At 41.6% G+C, this 26,015-nt stretch overlaps 1 protein-coding gene across 6 annotated transcripts in view; it reads right to left on the reverse strand.

The window, feature by feature from the left end:
- Positions 1–26,015, reverse strand: part of baz2ba (bromodomain adjacent to zinc finger domain, 2Ba) — a 77,506-nt gene that overhangs the window by 15,625 nt on the left and 35,866 nt on the right. For 4 of the 6 annotated variants that reach the window (XM_085908074.1, XM_085908077.1, XM_085908072.1 and 1 more), the window contains exons 3-17: positions 19,310–19,486; positions 11,924–12,115; positions 11,648–11,809; positions 11,128–11,315; positions 10,842–11,033; positions 9,745–10,356; positions 8,171–8,927; positions 6,846–7,112; positions 5,636–5,696; positions 5,437–5,545; positions 4,718–4,819; positions 3,880–4,102; positions 2,939–3,031; positions 1,681–1,742; positions 438–503 (exon numbers count right to left, since the gene is read on the reverse strand). In XM_085908074.1, coding sequence (XP_085764200.1) covers positions 438–503; positions 1,681–1,742; positions 2,939–3,031; positions 3,880–4,102; positions 4,718–4,819; positions 5,437–5,545; positions 5,636–5,696; positions 6,846–7,112; positions 8,171–8,927; positions 9,745–10,356; positions 10,842–11,033; positions 11,128–11,315; positions 11,648–11,809; positions 11,924–12,115; positions 19,310–19,484 — 3,261 coding nt within the window. In that variant the 5' untranslated portion in view covers positions 19,485–19,486. The remainder of the gene's footprint in view (positions 1–437; positions 504–1,680; positions 1,743–2,938; positions 3,032–3,879; positions 4,103–4,717; positions 4,820–5,436; positions 5,546–5,635; positions 5,697–6,845; positions 7,113–8,170; positions 8,928–9,744; positions 10,357–10,841; positions 11,034–11,127; positions 11,316–11,647; positions 11,810–11,923; positions 12,116–19,309; positions 19,487–26,015) is intronic. The other 2 variants (XM_085908076.1, XM_085908073.1) reach the window with 1 other exon arrangement.

Here is a 26,015-nt window from a genome sequence, read left to right on the forward strand (position 1 = left end):
TTTAGTCCTAAAACACTTTGAAGCTGCGGCATTATAATTGCGAGCGCCTGGATATGTGCGTCTGTGTATGTGTAAGCATCTCCGCGTGTGTGTTTGTGTGCGGCACCTTTTTTTTTTTTTTTCTCCTCTTTCCACTCGACCCACTTACGCTGAAATGTTACTGTTGTCTGATGTGGAAAAAAATACTTTTCTGTCCAATTTAAATAAGGTCTGAAGAGGAACCAACTGCCATTTTAATATTCAACAGCCGTCAACCAAGACCAATTTAGCATTAGTTCCATATGGAATTATGCCTAGGAAGACGCAACGCCTCCAAAGCAGGCCACTATTCAGTAATGAGCTTTAGGAAGATTAAAAATACTATACAGTCATCGGAGGGCCTGCAACTATCCAGGAATGTTCTGCTTAATCAGGTGCTGTTGGGTCAGATTCTATACCTCCAAAATTTGCTGTGCCCTGAGTTCTTTCTCCATCCGAATCTGCTGAATACGCTTGATCTTTTCCTGTGGGTGGAACAAAACATTTTTTTTGTTACTATGCAGACACAATATGTTTTGGGTCAATTTACTATGCAGACAATATATTTGGAGTCAATTCACCCAATAACATCATCACAATTGGTGACTACGTATATTAAATTAGGAAGGTCTGTCTGACATTAACGGATGAATCTTTATTGTTGAAGAGAAAAGAGAAAGCACTTTTGTATTTTACACCACTTGTTTTGTTGTTTTACGCTTACACTGTTACCAATCCAATCCCTGCAGGCCCCTTTAAAGAATCATCCCAAAAAAGAGGCTTCAAGCTGTTTGCCATTCGCCCTTCAAAAAATAAAATAAAACCAAGAGAAATGCAAGTTGGAACAACATTATAGTTTTGCCTTTGATATGACCCTTTGGCTTGATGCTAACAATGTATATTTATATGTTTGTATGATACTTCCACTAGATGGTCAAGGCACACGCGTCAAAAGAAACAGCAAAATGTCAATTGAAGTAAAATAATGCAGAAAAATACAGTTTAATTTACACTCTCTTTAAGTGTAACTGATGTGTTTTTAGAAAAGTAAAATATTATGAATGCCATTTATTGCAAACATAGCAATTTTATTCATTGGGCTCCTTCCATTTTAATAGGAAAAGATGATTTGAAGTGTGAACGTTATAAATTATGTGCATGGTTGCAGAATAAATTAAATTCGTGCCTCAGGCACCACTCTTTATGACGGGCTTATTTTGAGATTTTTCCCATGACCCATCAAAAAACCAACAGGTGTACTATGTTTCTGCGGGAGCCATTACAAATGTAGTGTAAACACAGATAATTGTTGGAACTGTTTCAAGCTCTCTTGAACACTGTTAGTTACCATTGCCCCATTAAAATATACACCGAGTCAAGACTTTTATTTCATCTTGATTTAAATACACAGGAAAATCTGAACTCCATTTTAGTAAATAAGTGACATCATCAGAGACATCACATGTACTTAAGAACGACTTAAATGAGTTAAATTTGACCCCGCCTGTGTAAAAATGGATAAAATTGCTTTACATGACAATACCGTTGTTCATTTAGGCAAAAAGACAACCGTATCTGATGCTAGCGGAATAGAACAGAGTAGAATCAGAGTAGATCTGGCTGGCTGAGCATTTCTGACTGAGTGACATGGAGTGTACATACCTGCTGCTTGAGAATCTTGATCTGCTCTTTTTGCTTCCGTCTCTCCTCTGCTGCCATAATCGCTGCAAGAATTTAGAGTTGATATGATTAACTACAAAATTGGCCTACACAGCTGGACTCCCAGATGTATCCCAGTGACAGATTTAGTAGCCTTTAATTGCGCCTAAAAGGCTTGGTTGGCATCTTTCATGCTGTCAGCTTCCACTGTCGGTGTTCTGTGTGTCTGAATGTGAAGTAGGCAATCAACAAAAGTCACTTGATCAATCAGGGAACTTGTGCATAGTCAAAATGAAACTGAATGTATGTTTTTGCTAACAATAGCTGGTGTAGTTTACTTTGCCAACATGTATTTTGCCAAAACACCAAAAGGTGAGTTTCATGACTCAAATCAATGCATTGATGATGTACAAATCTATCTCATCTGCCCAATTCCCTTTAAGTGCTTAACAGTGCAAAGCAACTTTATTAGAGTACCCGATGTTTCGTTTGTGACACAGACGCCCCAAATTAAGAGCACTGCTAATTACAAATAGTAATTGTCATTTTATCTTTCTGTAATGGTTAATAAACCAGTATGTAAAAGCCGATTAACCAAATGGTATTTTGATGATTAAATATAACTTTCATTATTCAGTGTTCACATGAAATAGTTTGATCCCGAAATGTCATATTGAGTAAAATGTCTAATCACTTTAATTTGTTAGCAAATCTGAACAGAAAAATGTGTTTTACCGGTTGAATGTTTTTTGTAAATGTAGGCATAACAGTGGTGTATGATGAATTCAGATATTCCTAAACTCAAATCTCACATTAAAGCACAGCTCAAGTTCATGTTCTCTATGGAGAGATGTTGAAGCATTTAATTAGTACCCTTGCTGTCCATCTAAAAAGGCCATGTGCTAGAAACAAGATTCTACTAGTTAACATCTGGTGCTACACTAGTAGATAGATGTCATCTCCTGCAGTTTTCTCCCACTGGTAACATGGAGTTGTTCAACTAGTATGCCTGAGTTGACCTACTTGAATGCAGTAGTGTCATACAACAGTGAAGAAAAAAAAAAAAACTGTAGCGGAAAAGAACATTACTTTTAAGACAGGTTATTCTACTAGCACAGCCTTGTCAATCGACTAGGGCATTTTACGAGTGAGGACAAACAGCACACTAATAGATGGGACCTTAACTCAAAAACAGCTTTCACAGTATTAATTCATAAACGCAATGACTGACCATTATACCTGACAAAACAAAAGGACCTACCTTGCTGTTTCCGAGCTTCTTTGGCAGCACGTGCCAGTGCCTGCTTTTCTAGTTTTCTCATCAGTTTCATCTGGGCTGCCTGTCGGGCTATTTCTAAACACCGAAAAAGAGATAAGTTGTCAGTGAGGAATTTTTATGCCTGACCTTCCTTTTCTGAACAAATGATAATGAAGGCGTGTTTGTTGATCTAAAAGTGGATCGACAACAGTGGTGAGAAGTGATGACTTCTAATCACTTAATTACTGTACTTAAGTTGACGCTTCTTGTATCGGACCTTTGAGTATTTCTTTTTCCTGGTGATTTTTATTTTTTATTTTACTTCCTGGGTTTTAAAATGTTGTATACTTTTTACCCAACATCCACAGATGTCAACAACATAAAAAGTAACCATGGTTGAGATCCTAAATGATTAAGTAAGTGCTTTAGAGTGGTTCTTAACCTGGGTTCGATCAAACCCAAGGGGTTCGGTGAGTCGGTCTCAGGGGTTCGCCAGAGCCTCCACTGCGGAGGTCCAAACACACCTGATTTATCGTGTAAATTTGTGATGACACACATCTGAACTGGTATCGCAAAGGCAACAGCAGAAGTCAAGAGTTGTGAGTTCATGCATTGTGTTGACTTTGTTCTTTGAACAAGGTGATGTTCATGCACGGCTCATTTTGTGCAACAGTAAAAAACACCTCTGTCTTGAATTTGAAAGAAATAATTATATTTTTCACTAAAGAGGGGTTCGGTGAATGTGCATATGAAACTGGCAGGGTTTGGTACCTCCAACAAGGTTAAGAACCACTGGTTTAGAGGTTGGAGAAAAATAAGAAAAACAGAAACATGAAGGAAACAAGGAAATATTAGCAAACAGTCAATCGGTACTACGAGTAGTTTTGCTGCTTCTTTTCTCAGCATGACCCAACAGATACTCGGGGCTCAATTTCTCGACTGACCTTGAGCTTCTAATTTGCGCAAGAGTTTGACCTCACTGGGACTGGGACCTTCCGGGACCAAGGGGTCGCCCACATTTGGAGGTCGGCCTTTCCTCCGCCGGTTAGCTTTGGCACTGTCGCCTGCTAACTGACGTTCTGAATTGGGGGGACGACCCCGGCGGCCCTCCATTGCCAAAATGTGAGGAATGACTTCCTCTTCCTTTAACAGGTTCCACTGTAAACCCTGGAGAGATGGGAAATACATGCAGAGAGAGTTTGGGAGGGGAAAGTGGTGAACAACTTGTTAACATTCAACACTTGAGGAAGAATTTAAATAGGAATCCAAAAAAAAAATAATCAAGAATGTTTCATTGGAAATGTATTATTTTAAATATGTAATCAATGTTCTTGTTGAGTTTAAGGTAAGTATAGAAAGCAAGTAACATGGCAACACAGGCCACCCGTGGAAGTGAGGTCATCTGATTATTAACTTGGCCTCTGCGTGATTCCTGTCCCTGCCCTTGCTCAGCCTGAACAGGGATCAAGGAGAGGGAGAGAGAGAGAGTCGGGAATGCCATTTGAACATTTATTCCATATCAAGGATGCCCAACTTAATATTCGTGTACTTGTGTGCTTGTTATCATCAATGGTGAGACAATTAAGGGCACAAGTTGAATGGTTAGTTCGGGTGTACCGGTAGAATGACTGTGCCTTATTACTAACGTTATTACTCTTAAAGCACAGTTTTTCTACTAGTGTCAACTAAGTTCCTTGACCTTAAGATGGATATCAGGGATACCAATAAATGCTCAAATGTCTTTTCATATAAGAGAGAGGGAGAGAGATGAAAGGCGTTCACCTGGGGTCCTTCTCTGGCTTCATAGAAGTCACCAACCCTGATCTTTGCACTGAAGCTAAAATTATCACGCGTGATGCCACTTATTCCATTTCTGGATAGATACTACAGAAGAGAAAATAATAAATGGCGTTGGTTTAGGCAGAAAAAGACGAAATTGGCGACATTGAAAAGCAGCTGGGAGGCTAGACTAGGGACGGGTGGGTGTCTACAGTTACAGTGAATCTGTGCAGCCTTGCAAATCACGATAAAAGCTAGACGACAGTAACAAAAAGAGCAAAAGCTCTTATTGAAGGAAAAACATTTGGGACCTTGGGGTGCACATTTCAGGCTCTTTCTTACTTCTCCGTGGACAGACATTCTTTTTTTAACTGCCTGCTGACTGATGGATGAGCAGTGAGTGGGTACTACTGAGCCGTCATTTTTTTTTCGATTTGGACCACTGTACTAGAGGCCGTTTGACAATCGCTGTTGAACCAAATAAACATTAACTGCAGCGTGCTGTACAAATGAGGCCAAAGCTGTGCATCCCAACACGAATCATTAATCATTGCTTTGTGAAGGGAGAGGTGAGGAAAGTGGCACAAAAAAAGACGCTAAGAATAACTTCTCGCTATTAGGGTCACAGGAAGCTGAATGGGAGTCATAGGGGTACAAGTAGCTTGAGCAAATGTGGAAATTGGGTCAAAACTAGCAGTTGACATTAGTTTGTTTGAGCATACCTTCATCACATCTGGGTATTGTCTCAGTTTCTTGCCACATGGTGCGTAGTAGGCTACATCCCCCTGAGGCCTCCCTGACATGTTTTTGATTCGCGTTTCTCTCCGCCACCTTGGTTTGTGATAACAACAGTCATGAAAAGACATTAATTAAAATATCAAAAGTGAAGTGGTTGACGGCACGGATTGAAATGACCCGTACCCCAACTCCAGAGGCGTCATCAAATCCTTCTCATCCATCACCCGCTTTCTCTTTCCTAAACCTGTGGAAAAACATTCAGTGGTAATTTTACAGCAAAAACACACAAGTGGAAAATGGCACACTTGCACACGCAACTTTAGGAATGGCATGTCCCTCATGTCATTTATGCACATGTTGCAAGTGCATACTTGTGAACTGTAGCTGCACTAAATTGCTGGAAAATGAGTTGGAACTTTTCAAATGAAATTGGAAGGGGTCTGAATGAGTTGGAAAAATGTGAAAGGTGTTCATATGGAAAATATTTTTGGATTAGGAACGATACCAGGTGTTGAATCGATAACAGCCTTATTTGAAGTATCTGTTCTCGTGACGGAGGTTGATTTGTCTCTTGTGGCCATTTGACAATAGGGAAATACAAGCATACACGTCTGACAGATACAATTATTGCAAGCATACAGGAATGGAAAAGGATCATAGAAAATTGCCATTACTTTCATGCAATTTTAAGAAAAATGCTGCATTGGTCTTACTCTAAAATGATCTGTCATCGCTTTCTTAGGATATTTGATGCATCAAAACTGCTAGTGATATTAGTGCTTGATATTGGTATCAGTGACAACTCAAGAGTTAAGTACTTGTATTGGCATCGTTCTAAAAACAAGTGCTATTGAACATCCTAATCTTAATGCGGGCATGTTATTGCTTAACTTTGGGACTTTCTAAAAACTGAACTGAGCATTTAGTTGTTTCAATCGGTAAGCAATTTCCATACTCTTTTTCGAAAGTGCCTTGACATTATAAACATTAGATTGTTTTCATTTACAGCACATCAAATTATTGTTAAGCCAAGGCAGGAAGAAAAATGCCAGCTTTGGCTACTAAAGTCCTACTTTCTCTGGAAAGCAATCTTGATCCACTGATAGAGCTGTATCAGAACAGGAGTCTCACAGGCATGCCACTACAAGACCATGGCTTTCTCCAGTTACTGCATTCTTTCTACTTTTGAAAAGGGACTGATTCCTTCCTCTTCAACGTATTGTGTCATAGAGCACAGGCAAATGCTCGAATCGGATTGTGCAGCTTTTCTTTGTATTTAATGATGATAAAGTGAACATCTGCTGCTTGCAACAAGTCAGCAGGAGGTACCGAACCAATCTTCATCTCTTTTTTTCCCCCCAAACGAGTCTGCATTAGATATTTCATACATTACCTAATGGAGAGACTAGGCTGTAGGAGGAGCCAGGAGAGCTGTGATAAGCCAAGGCACTGGAGCTGGTGACCATAGTGGGCGTCTTGATGACCTGGAGATTGAGAGGGGAGCAGCTGGTGGCTGTGTGATTGGCTGAGGTGTTTAGTAGTTCTGGGCCTTTGTTTTGCCCGCGGGGAGTCATTTCCTTCTTTGACGAGCTGGATGACAGCGACTTGGATTCCTTTACTTTCTTCCCAGAGATGTCACTGTCTGAGTTGCTGTCTGATTCTAGACAGGAAACCAAACACAAAGTCACAATTGAGTACAGGGAAGCTATTACAAGTTTTTAGCGCTGTAAGCATTTCGGGGTTTTTACAGTATACAGACAGGCAACTCATATTTTGAGCTAGGGAAACAACCAACGTACAACGTGCGCCGTGTTGCAAAGCCTCAAAACAATCATCTCTGTTGTTGGGAATATGGATCCATTATTCCTCAATGGCTCTGTGAAGTTACAGTACTTTGGCAGGAACTGGGACATGCTGTCACACTTCTAACATGCTTGATTTGTGGCAAGACCACCACACAAAAGCTGTAATGTTTAGGATCCCAAGAATTGTGTATAGCACCCTGGAATGACTGCACGATCCAGAGTTTGCATTCAGTCCACGGGAAAAAAAAAAAAAAATCAGAGGCGGAGATTCTCTAGAAACGATTACCACTGCTTGTCATGATTATATTCATTTTTAACATTTAAATTGAAGCGCAAAGACATGGAAAATAGTGAACCGCAAACATGCAAGTCTGCAATAATTGTTCAAATCTATCTTACAAAGGGATTGGGTGGAAAAAATGCTCCTAAAAACTGTAAAAAGTGAAGAAAAAAATTAACTTTGGCAAAGTGAAATGAATTTAACAGATCATTTTTTGGGAAGTGTGAAATTTCATTGAATATCCTTAATTTTCAAAAGAGTCGAATGGCTTGCTGCAGTCCATTGGAGCAAATGGATGACACAATTTGACTTTGGATCAAGTCGAGGCACACTCCGCAGACGATGAGAAACTACATTTTAATTTTAGAACTAGAAGCTCAGTTTGTTGGCTGTGCAAACATTGCAATTTGAGGAGGTTTGGAAATATTGGATATTTTAGAAAAGGAACAAGAACTGATGTTAATTAAAACTTTATCCAATAAAGAAAGTAAAGCAAACTTAAAATAAAACTTAACATTTACAGATTAAGATACACACATTTGTTAGAAATAAGCTGAAAGGCTAGTAAAATACAAAAAGAACCACGGGTTGAAGTGCTTTGTGTCGTTTAGTGCGGCACATAAAAGTACCAACCCGACAAGCTGTCATCAGAGTCGTCATCCTCCTCTTCCTCTTCTTCAAGGTCATCATCTTCGTCGTCGTCGTCGTCGTCGTCATCGCCCGAGTCGTCAGATTCCTTATTAGCAGGGAGACCGGCCGCAGGGTTACAATTACCAGGAATCCCCATCCCAGGAATGCCAACACTGGGGATGCCGACACCTGGGATCCCGATCCCTGACTCTCCTCCACGAAACAAATCCACTAAAGATTGTACCAAGTGGTTCTGAGAAAAGCCTTTCCAGTTTGCTAAAGGCCCTGTTTGTCCCGGTCCTTGTGCCAAGCCTAGTGTCTGTCCCTTGCCCTTTGGGGTCTTGCTCTTTCTGGATCCATAGCTCGTGACATGAGGTGAGGTAGTAGGCGGCTGCGACGGAAGCCCAACCTGGGCACTTGTTTGGGTCCTACTCGCCCCTGTGCTGAGATTGACAGGCATTGAGCCGCCGTCAGAATCGCACTGAGGGGACTTGCCTTGAGAGGCAGAGTTTTTGCGAGGTTTGGTGATGAGGGCCAAAGGTGCGTCCTGAGTGGTGCTTTGGATGACTCCGTTGGGGTGATTCGGTTCAGGAAGCCCGAGCAAGGCGCTCGAGAGGAAGAGGTTGGAGTGATTGTTCTGGGGTGGAGGAGGCAAAGCGGGTGGCAACGGAGAAGAAGACAGCGACTTCCCCTTGGGAGACTTGTTTGGCCCCTGCTTCCTTAGCTCAGCTGGGAACGTCTGCCCTTGGGACATGAGAGTCTGGGAACAGGAGAAGAGGAGAGAGAAAACAAGAAGAGGCAGCAGGGCGTTGGGGAGGGGAGGGTGGCAAAAATGAGAGGCACAATGAAAGGTCAGAAGGAAAATGGAACAAAGTGCAGTTGCTTGAGCTGTCAGTTTGTATCACTGTTGATTGTTTGAGCAGCTGACTAACTACAATGCAGACCACTGGTACAGTTAACTGAGAGGGAGGGAGGGGGGGGGGGGGGGGTTCTAATACAATAACCGCAGGCATGGTACTGCGGAGAATTCAAAAACAAGACACTGGTTGTCTTTCTAAAAATGCTAAATATCCAGTTATTTATCTTCACATTTGACAATCTCAATGATCATTTGACATCAAGCTTCCTTGAGTCTGTCTTTCAGAGAAAAGGTTACATTTTAGCATTGTACTTTCAACTAAATGTGACATGAAGTGAAACAAATCCATTTCATAGACCATGAAATACAGTAAAGTGCTGAGAACCACAGGGGGAATTTAGGCCACTGAGCCTCTATGCTTCTAAAACAGAAAAAAAAAACTGGGAAATGAGTCACACACAATAAGATGATCTCATTGGGTTTAGCCATTTGATTGTGTTGCTGCCATTCAAATGTAAACCAAGGAACATGATAGTCTGAAAATCTTTGTTTGAAAGATGGACTGTGTGAGTGAAAGAAGATTTTTTTGGATGAGTTTCTAATATGATCTCTTATCACTGGTGGCTCTGGACCATGTAGAATGCAAAATAAAAATAACGGTGTGATTGCGTCGCTTTAGGGCTTGACGTCCTCAATTTAATTGAGTTGGTCGGCTTACCTGTTTCAGTCTAAATTCATTGATCTGTGCAAGTGAGTCTTCAAGCAGTTTCCTCCTGTTGTTGGCTTTGGCACTGCCCGCAGTAACGTACTGCGGCGGCTTGACCGAGGACTTGTGGGGGCTCGTTACAGATGAGGTCAAAGTGAAATCTTTCGGGGAGGTAGACAACGGGAAGGCCGAGCACGGCGGGGAGGGCACTGAAACGGGCTTGGGGGAGGAGGAGAGGGCGAGGGGCAGGTGCTGTGGGGAAGAGGAGGAGGGCAGCAGTTTGGGACGTTTGGGAGATGCAGAGCTGGCGAGCGCATTTGGAGAGTGGGTGAGGGACACGGGGGAGGAAGACGGCGAGGACTCCCTGTGGGACTGGCTGAGGAGTGCCAGGGACTTTGAGTTGGCAGCCAGACCAGTGGACTGGATCACACTAAAATGTTGTTCAGGTCTGGATCTGGAAGAGTGTATAGCCAGTGGTGAGGTTTGGGACAGGATCGGGGGAGACACTGAGTGGGCTATGGGAATGAGGCTTGGGGGGTTGGAGGGGGCTGTCTGCATGTGGTTGTCCTGGTCTTCCGCTGTGTAGAGCCCAGAGTCTGTCTTTCCAGTAACTGGTATCAGGACCTGGAGAAGAAAAAGACATTAAATAGACATTTTAGTAGTCAACTTGGATTGTATTGCACTTTTTTTTTTTGGTAACAGTCAGATCCTTTATGTGTTGCCCGGTCAATCTGATCCGTCCTCGTCCTTTAGAATCACTAGTGCTGGTTGTTGTAACTGAAAAACTGTACTCTGTTTCAATAACAAAATCAGATTTCAAATGTTGTCCTCCTCTTGATTGGCTGCCCAAAGCAAACCTGCTCCTGCCAGGTTCGACTAGCTAAGCCAAACCTGCTACAGGCAGGTTTGACTAGCTAAGCGCATCTGTAGCCCTATGAGGCATTTTACTTATTTTAGTTTTTTGCCATGATATTAGATAAATATCTGAACTACTCCAGCTGGTGATGGTAGTGGTGGTATTAAAAAGCAAATTAATTGATTATTAATTAGGTCCCCGATGGAGTCCCCAAATGTACAGCCCACCATTGATGTGAATCATTTATATTCACCCTTGTTTTCTTCTTTAACTGTTTCTCAGAGTCTGACAAATCATCGTCCTCGTCTTCGTCGTCGTCCTCTTCATCATCCTCGGCGAGGTCCTCCAAATCACTGCTGAGGGACCCGTCGCTTGAGCTGTCTGAAGATGTCCCTGTTTCACTGTTACTTACTCCGGAAGCCTCTGCTGCCTTCTTACGTTGCTTCTGAGAAAAGACAACAAAATAATCATACTACATACATCTACATTTAACATGCAGTATTAGTGAACTGGTAAAATTGTAAGAACCTACAACTTACCCTTTCCTTAGTTTTCAGAGCAGGTTTTTCCACCATCTTAGCAGGGCTATTCTGGCAGGGACTATTGGAGGGTTCTGCTTTTTTGGTTAGATTGGTCGAAGCCTGGACAGGGGTTGGACTTGCGCAAAAAGTCCCTGCCTGCGTTGTGGGCGGGCAGACACTGCTGCCGTTTACTGCACCATTCACCCCTTCAAAGATAAAAAAAAATGTGTGTTTCATCTCATAACTTTTCAGCACACGTGGATACACAATCTAATAAAATATCTGGAACCAAATACAGAATGGACTGACGCAAATATTGATTTGAGCATCTAACTCATCAAACAGGCTGGCTGCAAAATATACACTAACGGCTGTCATAATAAAAGAGAATGATATTGAAAGGTGCGGGAAAGAAGATTAGGAGAAAAACAAAAAAAGGGGTGTGTGTGTGTGGCTAGATGCCAAACAATGAATTTGTCTTGGAACAAGGAAAAACTGATCAGGGGAAGGGAGCATTATTGCAAAATGGGTCGCATACCTTTCGGTGGCTCTTGGCTATTCTTGCTGGGCATTCTCATCTGAACAGGACTGGCGCTATGGTTTGGCTGAATATGAGGGGTGAAGAATGGAGGGAAACCTATGAAAGATGGAAGAAAGCTGGCGGCTCCGCGCCCATGGGCTTCAGCAGCTCGCCACCACTCTGTCAAGGAGGGAAAGAAAGAACACCACATTTACAACTCAGGAGACAAATATCAGTCCTTCTGTTCCAGTTCTTGCACCCCCCCCCCCCCCCCCCCCCACTCCGCAATCTTACCAGACAAGGCTCCAAGCTGGGGGTGGGCAGCCAGAGCAGCTGACATGCCTAGAGAGCCAAGGCCTCCAAACTCTGGCCTGCCCATTCCAGCAGTGTAGAGGGCCCCAAAGGTTGGGTGGTTGACCAGAGGAAAGGCACTTGAGAATGTGGAGCCAATGAAGGGCTGCTCTCCTGCTGCTCCAAACAGACGGCCTGATAAAAATCAACCAAAGTGGAAGCTTTCAAATGTGCTCAGAAGTCAAACGTTTCAAAGTTAGAAAACTTTCCATGTACGTACAATACAACGACAATACACTTCATTTTACAACTGTTTTCAAACATTTGTTGGCTTAATTTGTGTTCAGCATATACATATTTTAGTGAGGATCATTTAAGGACAGTTTTATTTTCCTATTTCGTTGGCGTCGGGCGTCCTCATACTGTATCTGTAAAATCATCATTTTACAGGAGACCCCATAAAGTGTAGGTTTGTTCAACCATTAGCATTGCATTGTGAAAAAGACATTTTCAACACTTTAGATTGGTCACTAATTTGTAAAAGTGACACTCACACACCTTTGGACTGACCAAAAAAAAAAGAATAGAAATATAAAGAAAAAAATACTAAATTCACCAAAATGTGACTTATGAGGGTTTTTCCCCAATGCCAGCAATATTCAAGCTCATGCATATTGTAACAATGATATGCAAGCTACTTTTTAGGAATACATCCACTTTGTATTTGCAGAATACGTTTGGTCTACTAAGATACACCTATCGTTTCTTTTTACATGGGACTTGGTGTAAAATTGAGAAGCACAGATAGAACATGTCCACATGATATTCAGGGAGGTAAATAAAGATCATGTTCTACTTGTATTAAGAATTAACATTGTAAATGGAATCTGCAGAATTTGAGGGCATTAACGTTCTGCATCAGCATGAAAGATTTCACTGGTCGAAACGGTTCATCATCATCTACTATTGTATGTCTTCTGGGTTCCTAAATGTCAGAAGATGTGAATGCAACCAGTTATTTTCTGAGAGGGCGAGAAAAAAAAAACGTGTGTGTAACCATTTTCCTATCTTTTTGGTATTCAATTTCAGCACAGAAGAATACTTCATCAACATCATCGTCGGCGAGACTTTTCCTGAGCGCGATCATTTCCGACAGGGGCGGCTGCCACGTATTACCTCCCCCCGGAGTCAGATGCAATTTGGTGTGAGCATATTTCATGCAAATTCAATTTCTGCTCTAGAAAAGGAGAGCACGCCTGCATGATGCCTCTGCATAAGCAAGTAATACACATGCGGGGAAAGTGATGACGGAAGTAAAGGAGTGCGCTGTGCAAGGGGCAGATGAATATATCAAACTCATACACATGCACACGCTAAAACGTAAAATGCATTCAGAGAGCTGGAAATGTATTTATTATTTAAATAACTGCATTATGGGCATTTACAAGATAGTATAGTATCAAGTCCTCCTCTAAATTACAACTAAGTATATTATTTTTAACAAATTTGACGGAGGGCTTGAGTTTAAACAACAAACAAACAAACAAACAGCATTTCACAAACGTATCTTGAAGATTTATGGACGACTGTTTGAGCATTACCACCCATCTTAAGGGCCAGGGACTTATGAGGTTTTTGTTATCACTAGTAAGCGTATTTAGCTGAGAAATTATGCAATGCTAACATATAGCAAGACGGGATTTTACTTTTCACTAGCCCCGGTCGTATTACTACTAGTTGAATTAGTTACAAATTACTCTTTCATAAACCGGGGAAATTCTTGCTTCAAAGGCAACTTGGAAATTGGCTTAGCAACACTGCAGGCACACAGCTCAAAGGGTGTGCCGTTATCAATGACTGTTGCATACGAGTTCTCATCGCGCATGTGCTATTTTTGCTGCAGTATACAGGTGTTGATTTTTTTTTTTTTTGTTAAACCCTTATCTATTTAATCCAATTGTAACAACATAGAATAAGGGAAATGCACTAACATTGTGGTTTGAGCAACCAGTTGCAAGCCATGAGCCAGGGATGAACATTTCAAATAGTTTAAAGCTTTTTTTTTATAATTATTTAAAGTAATTTCGTATTGTGCTTGGCATTTTGAGGGCATGAGATTAAGTACAAAACAAATTTGTACTAGAGTCACTGTTTTCAGGCCACATAAAAAAGTACTTCAATTTAGAAGAAAAAAAAAAAAATCTAACCCCAATAAGTCCAATAAAACAAGGATCCATGATGAAAACCGCTTAAATGATCAGACAGTAACATGGTATATAATAATTTGGCGGCAACCGTAACATCGTTACATGATTAAAAACTCATTTCATTATGTATTAGGGAAAACAGTAATGCAGGTATGTAATCCCATTACTTATAATGCCACTTCTACAAACATTAGTTTGAACAAACATTAGTTTGAGCGCTAGTAAGATTGTCCCTCTATCGCGGAGGTGTCCAAACACAGTACTGGAGGGCCACTGTGCGACCTCAAATGATCACGATCATTATCTGGGCTTCTTCTGAGCTTGCTAATGAGTTGACCATTTGAATCGGGTGTATTGGCGGAGGGAGAAATGTAAATAAAACATGCAGGATAGCGGCCCTTGAAAACTGGAGCTGGTCCTGCTTCCCACTTGTGCACTGAATTGTCCTAGTGAGCACAAATAAAGCATATGGACCTTAAGATGGATATCAAGGATATCGAAACTCAAAACGAGTGTCAGTTGTATTTCTTAAGCAACAATCAGGGTTGAAGTACGAGTGTGTCGCCTTTTGAGTCTGCTTCAAGGCCCTTCTTGATTGAGCACGACAGCAAAATCAGCCTGGTGAATGTCATTAGAATACGCTGAATATGTAATGCAAATCTCAGCGGCCCGGGTTACGGTGAGTAAAGATAAACGACTGCAATGCGAACCGCGCAAAAGGCCAACATATGCAGCATTGGCTTACGCCTGCGGTGCCCACCCTTTCCACATCAACACCCGTGGCACCCAGGCACCCCTCCCTTTGCAGGCAACACAAAGTGACATCTGCAAATGCCTCTTTATTATTAATGTTGGCTTCCGGAAGGCGAATAATTAAATTAAAAACAATTTCAAGTAAGGAAAGACACAGCCAGGATTTACCTACTCTCTCACTTACTCACTTCACTTACTCGCTCGCTCACTCACTCACTCACTCCCCCGCTCACTCCCTCCCTCCCTCGCCCTCATTCTGTTTCAATCCTCCCTCCACTCTGACAAACTGCACCGCCCGCTTTTTTCATGTTTGGATGCTGCCGAAGGGGGATTAATTTGTTGTTTGTTGCAGTCAATCAAATTTCCACAGACAGATTTAAGTTAATTGCATCCGTGAGTTGATCCCAGAAGGAGAGTGCTATGAGCACAGATCAGCTTTTTTATTCTCCAACTGATATCCTCATCAATGACACAGTCACACAGAGAGGCCCGTGCGTAAACCGTGTGTTTTAGTCTATTAGTGTTCTTCTTTCTCAAGTGGAAGAGGCGCATTGAACCCTGAATCAAGTCATAATACTGGATCTCTGATGTTACCTGCATTCCATTTGACATTCTTTTTGTGTGAGTCTGTCTGAGAAGAGCCTTTTTTTCCTTTTAATTAAACTTGAGATACAGGAAGAAATAAATGACTTGACACAAAACCTTTTCATCTAAATAGGCATCTGGTTCATAGTACAGTGGTACCTTGACTTAAGAGTGACCCAACTGACACGTTTTTGGAGATAAAAGCAGTAGGCGTGTTAGATGGTAAAATAATAATAATAAATAATAATAATAAGACTCATCACTTAGCAATAACAGTTTCTCAAAGTGAAATACAAAAACAGCTGCATGGGTGTTTTTTTTATTGCCACTCGCAGTTTACTGCCAAATTAAACATAAAAACTAATCTGCCGCGAAACAGGACTCATGTTATGCAGTTACTGAGTCACTTAGTTGAGAAACTCTTCTTTGAGTCTCTATGACTATTATGATATAGCCACCCGATGGCCAAGGCGCAGAGCAATATCTGATATATTTTCAAAGCATTTATCATGGCATATTTACCATATTTTTCGAAAATACGGTCTGAGTTCCTGTCTAGGCCATTCATGTAATGGTTGGCAACTACCTGTTACCATGTCGGTGACCCCTACAGAGAACTGTACTGTGTAAAAACTTTGCTACATTTGAAAACACCTTTTACACTCTCCCCCGTTACTTAGCAGAACTTCATTTTTGCCATGTTTCCTTGTATTGGTTTATGATTTCATTCTTTAATTCAATGTTCATCAGAAAAGATGGATAAATTGCAAAATAAAGCAACTTGCAATTTCACTGTGATGCTATAAATGTAAACTGAATTCACTTGTAATTCATATTTTCCCTCCCAATAAAGAGCAAAACTAACTTAGAAATTAGGGCACTTTTAAGTTAAGATATGGCTGTATTTAGCTTTAATTAAACTAAAATGCCACTGGAAAGCGATGACTTTACAGAAAACCTTTCAGCCTAAATGGACAGCATCTGGTAGTGTATAGTAGCTGCACAAAAAGGGATATTTTACAAAAGAAATGGTTTGCTTGCAGAAAGTTCATAGAGCTAACCTCGCATTTCATTTGATGCTCTGCCCAAAATCGCTTATCTCGAAAATCTGAGCTCGCGTAATGGCACCGAGGGATCAGAATGATGTATAATGCATGAGAAAGGAGATGTTTTAATGGCATCTTCTTCAGTCCAACATTGAGAGGACAAGGAAAAGCAAAAACACGGTGCTTAATTTTACGCTTTCCTTCCTTTATCTTGTAACAGAAAAATTGGGTTCTGCTCCAGGAAAAAGCTGGATGCATGCAAATCCCTGTCCAATGTGATTTGCTGCGTGTGTGTGTGTGTGTGCGTGCGTGTGCATGCTCGCGATAGCAAGAGATTAAGTGAGTTGGGGTGAAAGGGTGTGCACAAATCATTTACTCTTTCTTACAAGGGAGAATCAAAAATCCATCTTGAAAAAGTATGCACACTTCTCTAATGAGTCAACAAGGTGAGCAAAATACGGTTCATGGGCTACATGCCAGCATTGACATCAATACTAAAGGTTTGTTTGTGGCGTTCATTTTTCATAACTAAAATCCATAAGTAATTTTCCTAGAGCACAACCTCACTGGGGATGTGGGTGTACTGGAGCCTTAGCCTGATTTGGGTAAGAGGTGGGAAACACCCTCGGACCGATCGCCAGCCAAGGCACACATGGGAAATAAACGGAGATATTTTGCATTTGTCTTTTATTAGTTTAAGATCAGGGGATGTTTGAGAATATTTGTCAATTTTCACAAATGTTGAACAGAGGCTGAGATGTACCAAAGTCAAATTCCTTGTTTGGCATGCTCAAATATGGCCAATAAAAATTCTTGAATCTTCATCTTGAATTAGTCTCTCATCAAATCATTGGTTAATTATAATCAAATAAACAACTTTACTTAATGACTTTACGTTTTTATTATTTGAATGAATGTTTTATTCATGACATGAATTTAGCCATTTCTTCCTAAAATTATTTAGTTCATCAATTTCCCAAGTTTTATGTTTTTTATTAATTCATTAAATATTTCAATTGCTTTTTATTGGGAATAAAAAATATTATTATAAACCCTTTTAGAGATAACTGTATTCATTTTATTACATAACTACAATTTACACTTAATTTCTGTAAATAAACTATAAATATTAGATTTAAAACAGGAGAATGATTTATTATTATTGAATCATTAAAATAAACTGATAAACATTTGTCTAATTTAGAGAACCAAAGCCTTTGAGCACAAAGTGTGCCCACCCTTGTAAAGTATTGTACCCATGTCATATGTAGTGTATACTAAGTGAGTGAGAAATGTTAAATCATGCAGGATGAGGCTAGGCTCTCTTTCTCTACTACCCCCCCCCCCTCCAAACACACATTTGCAAACAGACATAGTGCCATAAACATACTATATGCACATGCACACACATTGTCATGCTGAGCTCAACTGAGGCAGCTGGAGCCATCGAGCTGAAGGTTGTCAGGAGACATGGCCAAGCATGTGTGTGTTCCTCACACAAAAGAAGCCCATAATTGTTTGGGATTCATTAATGCAGCAGCTTTTCAATTGCAACCAAAGCTGTCAGCAAGGGGAATATAAATGCTGGTAGTTGGGAAAGAGGTATATTCACATACGACTGACTAACTGTATAATTAATACGGCGGGAAACTCATTCTCATGCGAAAGAAAGGACGATTCGGAATGCTATCGCGACATAAAGGTGCCCACACTTGTCACTTTTAATAGTTTAGAATCGTGATTCTAAAAATGTGGTTTGTGGAAGAATCACATCATTAACTGTGCAGAATTGAAATCAAGTATGACACATTTGTAAAGTTCAGTCATATTTAACTTGTAAGAACATTACATTTGCATTTAATCTTTAACAACTGTCCACACCCTTTGCTTGAGTCCAGGTGAGCTGGAGTTTACCTCATCTGACTTTTAACAATGGGGCGGGGCACACCCGGGACTGGTCCCTAGCCAATCGCAAGGCAAATATAGACAAAACAGCCATTCAGACTCACATTCATTCGCCGCGCAAAACACTTTAGAGGATTCAAACACCCCAAAATGAGTTTATTTAGGTAAAACATTTTGACTCGTGGAAATTAATTAGATGTTGATTTGATTGAAGAAAAAAAAACCCACACTTATATTTGTCTAACAGTCATCACGACCCATTGACATTAGTAGGGCGTATGTCTGGGGGAAAAAAATTAATCAGCTGACTCTGGCCTCTCATCCTGTACCTCTAATTTGCATTTCTTTTTTGAACACATATCAGCCCTATACATCCCCATGTCCATGAATGGATGACAAATGCTTACCACTTCATAGGTCTTTTGCCTCTATCAGTTGCTTTTCCTCAGGTGTGGTGGTTTTGTGAATACGAAATTTGACGGACAAGCTAAAGATGCCCTATTTTTTTTCCCCCACAGTTCATATTTATCATGTACTGTCAAGTTGGAAATGACTGTTTCAACAAATTTGACAGGCGAAGGCTTTCAAAAAGATTTGAGGATATTTTGAACAGGTACATATATTATTTAATGAGAATATTAATGGAATCACTCGGAGCAGTTTTATTTTGCTAAATTCAAGCAGTGTTACACATTAAGTGAGACGTGCTTAAAGTTACAGGGGCTTAAAACAATGTTAAATTTGGAATTAAACCTTTTGCCTAGTTTTTGAGGACGACATAGGTCAGCTAGCTACCATGCTTGTTGTACGTACAGCGTGACTTTAGATTTGACTTGTTTTATTGATCAAACTGACCAATGATTGACCCGGGACAAAAAAAAAGTGTTTCTTACCAGAGGTGCTAAGGGTGGATCCCAGAGCCGAGGGGCTTGGGGCCAGGCTGCTCTTTGAGTGGGGAGCGGGAGATGATGAGGAAGAGGAGGATGAGGAGGAAGAGGCCGCAGGGGAGGAGGTGCGCGCAGCAGACAGGGTGGGCGCAGGGGAGGCCAGCCGCTCTCCAGACTCCATATCTGTCAAACACAATCCAATCAACGGGGTTACAATAGCAAAAACACACACACACAAACCTTAGTACATACACACACATGAAAACGGACACACCCGCACAAATTTCCAGCGCGTGCATACACACACACACACATACACATACATGCGCACACACGCTGACACTTTTCCTTTCACATCTCACTTCCCCTGAACAATATTTCTATTTAGCCATGCTCACTGCCTCTCAGCTTCTATTGATTCTATGCAAGCTTGCAAGGAGAACATCAGTCTAAGAGCCAATTGCGAACAACAAAGCATATTTTGACTTTTGGTACACTGGAAAACTGCAGCTGCCCCAAACGCGGTTTCAGCTTTCGCTCGTGTATGCTGAGATGTCCATGATTTGAGGTTCCAAAAGTCTATAGTCATTTTAGGGTAATGTTAGAAGATGGAACCCTTCATGGGCAAGCAGAACTCTCTTTTGCAATGATGAATCCATTATAAAATTTCTAGCTTGGGGGATTTGGTGTAAATTTTACATCCCTAAGTAAGGCTGAACAAGGACTTGAATGTTCTCTTTCAACAAATTTTAGGCGGTCTTATTCATAATAGATACACAGCAATTTTGGGAACGTAATTACTGCTATCTTTTTCTCCCATTAAAATGAAAGGAAATGTCAGTAACCTGTTCCTGCGGCCACCAAAAGCAAAAAAGAAAATGAATTACAATGTGCTTAAAAAAAAAACTAATGCATACATTCAATAATAGCAATGATATTAGAGAATTGAACGCTTATCCAACATTTTGTCAATATCCTTATTTGTTTTCCACCTTCATTCATTCTGACTCCATGCTTAATGCACCGCCATCTAATGGTCGAGTGAAGCAAAATCCTCAATCAATTTTTTTGTTCGCAACACTAAAACAAGTCAATAAATCCACAAATACAAACTTGCAACTCGATACCACAAGTACACTGAATGAATCCAGACAAACTGGTGATATCTGTGATACGCTGGCCTTGACTAAGAAATTCCATCGAGATCTTCTGCGGCCTTCGCAACAACATGAAGAGTCTACGGTCGCATTACAACAGCATCAGTCACACTACTACGGCGCCGGCCATTATCAACCGATCAGCAACAGAAACTCTCACAAGAAGAATTTCTTCAGCCAAACTTCAAACTTACATTCGTCAACTTTAATCTGCTTCCGTTTACAAAAGCAAGGTGCCCAGTCGCCAGCGCGTGCAGCCAAACATATATGAAAGCGGAATCCAAACATCAATTTGCGTGCACGCATGCACCGACACACACAAAAACACACACACGCACGCACGCACAGTCACCTCCCCAGTCTCCCACGTCAACCTGACTCTTTTCCTGTCTTCTTTTGCCACATGCCTCTGCCTGACACTAATCCAGCAATGGAAATCCCCCTCAAAAGCGCAGTTTGCAGATTGTGTTTTACAGGCAGGCTTTGTTATTGTGTCATTACATATAAACAGTCTCTTCCTCCATCTCTTTTGCCTTCCCCCTTTTTCCGCCACCCCCTCCCTACCTCCCTCTCCTCTGCAGAGCCACTGATTAAATCTCTGAGACAAAAGCTGCTATCCTCTGAATATCAAGTATCAGCCTTTCGCCAGGAGCAACACTGACAAGAGAGAGGGAAAGAAAGAGGGGGGTGAGAAAGAGGCGCAGATGACAAGGAAACCTGCTGCAGTCCACAGGGAGGAGGGCTGCTGTGCCGTTCATCTTGGGCAGCCATTGCTGCAGTGAAAAAAAACAAAACATGGCGGTTGTCTAATTATGAGCAAGGTCAAAGGTCCTGCAAATCTCGCCTCTCGCGCAAGGTGACAGTGTGAGCTAAAGACACAGATTGGCAAATGAATGTGCCATACTAGATTTTAGAGTAGATGAGTATGAAAAGTAGATTTGACCAGCACACGTATGTCAACATACCTAGGAAGGACTGTATTTTCCAAGTCACAAAGCTCTATTTTAAAGCAAATGGCTAAGAGGTACCATGAAGGAGACTAAATTTCACAAGGACGCACAATGACCAAATATTGTCCTGAATCTCAACTTTGACAGACCATAAGTAATTGGATTTACATTCAGGATTCTGTTGTTTACATTCCTACATGGATAATAATAAATATGTCCTTAATCTCAAAACAACAGGCCAAATGTTGACTATGTCTGTGCTTAAAAAGAGAAAATTCATCGTCCTGACGTGTAACTAAATCTACAGATAAAGTAAAGCACCCGTCCGAAAACCTCTCTCACCTGTTCTTTTGAGCCGGGGGGGGATAGCTACATTAGCGTTATTGCAACTAAAACTGCGGACATTCTTGACACATTCTGTTCAATGGAGTCAGACTCCACCAGAAAAATTGAGACTCGGGTGTGCAGAGGGGGGGGGGGCATTCTTTTTCAAAAGAGTGATGTCAGTGGCAGCTCTTGAAGAAAGAAAAAAAATCATGTATCAATCCAAGTGTGATGAAGATGGAGGGGGAACGGTGGCCCTTCGTAATTATCATAATGTACAGGAAAACAAAAGGCTCGTGTCTCAGAGGACGAGCGAGCTTATGTGGTGTCAGCTGCTAAGTGAAGCGCATCATTCCCTACCTTTTTCAGATGAGAAAAGAGAGGATGCTTAAGGTGGAGGACGACAAGGAAATGCTATTGCGTTGTGGGAAAAAAAAGACAGATGAAGAAATAAGACCAAAGCAAACCTGTATTTTCTCGATATCTACACTGACTGCTTCGCCTTGTCAGAATGTGATGATGTGAATAGAATTGATTCTCCTCCCTAACAAACAAGAAAAAAAAAAAGCAATCCCTCCTTTGCAGGGGTGGAAAGCGGCGCTACCCTCCCCCTCATCTGCTCTCATCTCTCAAAGGGCCTCTTTCTGGGGATGAGAGATGGCGAGAGAAAGGACAGAAGGGGGAGAAAAGAATGTGAGGCCAGTCCATCTTCCTCCGGCGACCACAAACTGATCACTCCCTGCAATTAAATCCAATAACAATAATACCATTAGGCTCGGCTGTCTATCGCCAAACACGACCATTGCAACGCTAATGCAGTGCCAAGGTATTCAAAGATCCAATCCTAACTTAATTATGAGAAATTAAAATGGATTTAGCATCAGAATTAGCTTGATTTTATAGGTAATTAACATCATACACTGCAGTGGCCAATGCTATAATATCTGTGGGCTGCTAAATCAATTTGACTTGAACAGCAGCAGCCAATCAACAAGAAGCGCTCTGAGCACGGACAGCAGTTTTTGCACTTGCAAGGAGAAGGGAGAGAATTTATGCAAATGGACGGGTTATGATTTATAAGGTGTGTACCGGTGCGCCACCAGTAGGCTTACAACACAGCTGTCAATGCATGCGGCCCTTCAGGAGATTGTATTGTTAGAAACAGAACTGTGGTTTTATAGTTGCATGTCAGCTTCATCGGAAAGAGGTGTACAAACACAACAGAGTGTTTTTTGGCGGTGTGATGTCCTGTGCCCCTTCCAATGTGGCCTTACGGAATTACAGTGGAATTACGGGCATGTTTTTTTTTAGTCATGTTGGACAGTGGAGAACATGAAATAAAATATGTATCATATTTTTTCACAGCTGTTTTGTGTGGTGATCCTCCATGCTTGCCATACTGTTGTTGTGTGGGGCCCTGGAGACGGAATAAAATACAATGTGGTCGACCACAGTCGAGCTATGCCAACATATGCATCAGTTAACGGTGCTGAAAAGACGTAATGGCGTATTATTTTGACGTTGATACCACTATTACATGCAAGCCTAGTTGAAAGGCTGTTTTGCATGCACGCACGCAACAATTGAACAAAACAAAAAAAAATTCTAAAGCATTCTCAAATCCCGTCACGTGTTCCAACCTCAGACCCTCCCAACCCCCGATCTACGTCTCGGGCCTGTCCCGTTCCCTCTTTACCCTCCCGACAATTACACCACGCAGTAACACAGAAACACACAAAACACAGAGTAGCAGATGGCTGATACTAACTGAGATAATCCGCCAACAGAGTCATCAGCATGGATCAGCGGTAATCAGAGTGTGGACACAATGTCTCTTCTCCGGCCGTAATGGAAGGAGCGCTTGGGAGGGAAATGCATTATTCTGTGTGATGCCCTGACCCCATTCGAAGACACACGGTGGTGGTGGTGGTGGTGGTGGTGATGATGGCTTCCAGCTTTCTTGCTTTCTGCACTTTACTGCAGCTGACACAATGGCATCATGACTGCATCTGCTACAGAATCTCCTTCGACTTATGGTAATTAATTGTCATACACAGACAACGGAGCGCTTTTGTCCAGTCCTTTGCCCAAAAGAATAAATATTCAACAGTGTCCTAAGCAACATCTATGCTAATTTCCTTTAGCCTGTTTATGGCTTTTTGCACGATGTTAGCATTACCCTCTAATAGATAGTTGAGTTGCATTTGGATGTTTCAATGCATAATGTTATATTCTCGTGCTTGATGGGTCAGTTCTACAGTAAACTTCAACCGGGAGTGCTAAAAAGCTGGACGCCAACACGCTTTGCTCTTATTTGGTGAACTGGTGAAGTTTTAATGGGGCGTGGCACACGTGTCCATATCGATGTTTGATCAGCACAGTTTAGTTGTCAATCAGCCCTAACTGACAAAGATCACCTTCCTTATGGCAACGGAGTGTACAAGCAAAGCGCGTCTGACCCCTTTTCTCCTTCTCCTCCCAGCATGCATGCATGCAGACTCGCACACACACACACACACACACACACACACACACACACACACACACACACACACACACACACAGCTACAGTGTGAGAGTATGTGCTCCATTGTACAACATCCTGGTTTGTTTCTTGCTACATCTTTTTAACTGTCATTGAATTAACTTCCATTTCTGACTAACAGGCCTGCATCGTTTTGTTTTTTTCTAATACAAACAGATAACAGTCACAAACTAAGTGTAAAGTTGAAAAAAACGAGGTTTACAAAAATTACTGACGAGAGGCTGAATTTCTGAGGATTTGGACAATTGGATCAGGTTTGCATTGAGCCAATAGACTTTTATGAGAGAAAATTATTTAACTTGGTTGAACATTTGTGATTGTATATATTACATTTTTCTCCCTTTTGATTTACTTGTCGGGTTCACACTAACCAAGTGTCAAAAAGTTTGACAGAATGATGCTCGGCCTTTTAATTTGAACTGCACGAGTCCTCTTTTTGTTTGCTCGTCTCCTATTTTATGACATAAGGAAACTTAAAAGCATTTCAAATATGTTAATAAGGTCTCTATATTACATCTTTTTTATCCTCTGCAATACAAATGAAAACTGAATTGTAAAGTATGGTGTATGACCAAACCACAGGCAAAAAAAAAGCCAGTCAGCCAGTACAAAGAGACTGCATGCCCCAGTGCGGCCTGTATTGGCGTCAACAACTAGTGAGTCAGGCCCCTCCCAGAGCCTTACTCCTCCTGCCCAGTGACAGATGGCAGTGCGGGGCACGATGGGGATGAGCGTCATCGCTCACCACTCCTCAGCTCGCCCAGGCTGCGCTGCTGGCCACAGGTCGTATTACAGTCACAGCACTGTCCGCCTGTCTGCCTCCATGTAACGGTGGGGGCTTACCACACCAGAGCTTCTTACTTCCTGGCCAGGGCAAAAAGGTAATGATATGATCCGGATCCAGCATATGAGAGGGATGTTCCCAGCTGCAGGATTCACAGGTCCCGTTTGTAAGGCATGGCTCCATTTCCCTGTAAGGGGCTTTAAATAAACTATAAAAAGCAGCAGCACACCTTTTTTTTTTTTGTTGAAACGACAAGAAATCGGCTCTAGCCAAATGGCTTTATTTGCCTTTTCAAGTGCACTGTGGTTGCCAAAGGCTGGAATCAACACCCCAAGTCAACATCCGTCATTGCCGGGTTCCCGGTGACAATAATGTGATTTTGGGACATGGTGATGACTCGCTGGAGAGGAATAAGATAGGCTTGTCACATTGCGTTTGATGTCAAAACCTATGTGTGACAGAATAGTGTTACTCAGCTCCAACAGATATAGCACCACTCCCATTTCCTGTCCATAAATAGATGAAAAGTGAGTGTGTAGCGTGCATTTATGCGCACAAACACACCCATAATGCACCATTTTAAATATCATGCAGTCAGCTCAATAACAAATTCCCATCTCTTACGCTCATGCACATCTGCATCCAGCCACAGCTAATTATTCTCCCCATGGTAACAGAGCAGGGTGTTCGCATCAACAAAACAGCAATGTGCAGCAGACAATCATCCCTGATGAATTTGCTCTGCTCCCTCTGCTTGCTCCTCGCTCATCCGACAGCCTCAACGCTCATTACGCTTCTACAGAATGAACGTGATCTGTTCGCCACATTTGTCTACTGAACTTCGTAATGACTGATGCGCAGAACACCGCCGTCCCGATGAAGAACAGAATGGCGTTCAAACACGGACACGCCCACAACTGTGACGGCACCCTTCTTTCATTTGTCTTACATG

This window comes from Syngnathus leptorhynchus, chromosome 3 (genome assembly GCF_054491065.1).
Source record: "Syngnathus leptorhynchus isolate UIUO chromosome 3, UIUO_Slep, whole genome shotgun sequence".
Classification (NCBI taxonomy): domain Eukaryota; kingdom Metazoa; phylum Chordata; class Actinopteri; order Syngnathiformes; family Syngnathidae; genus Syngnathus; species Syngnathus leptorhynchus.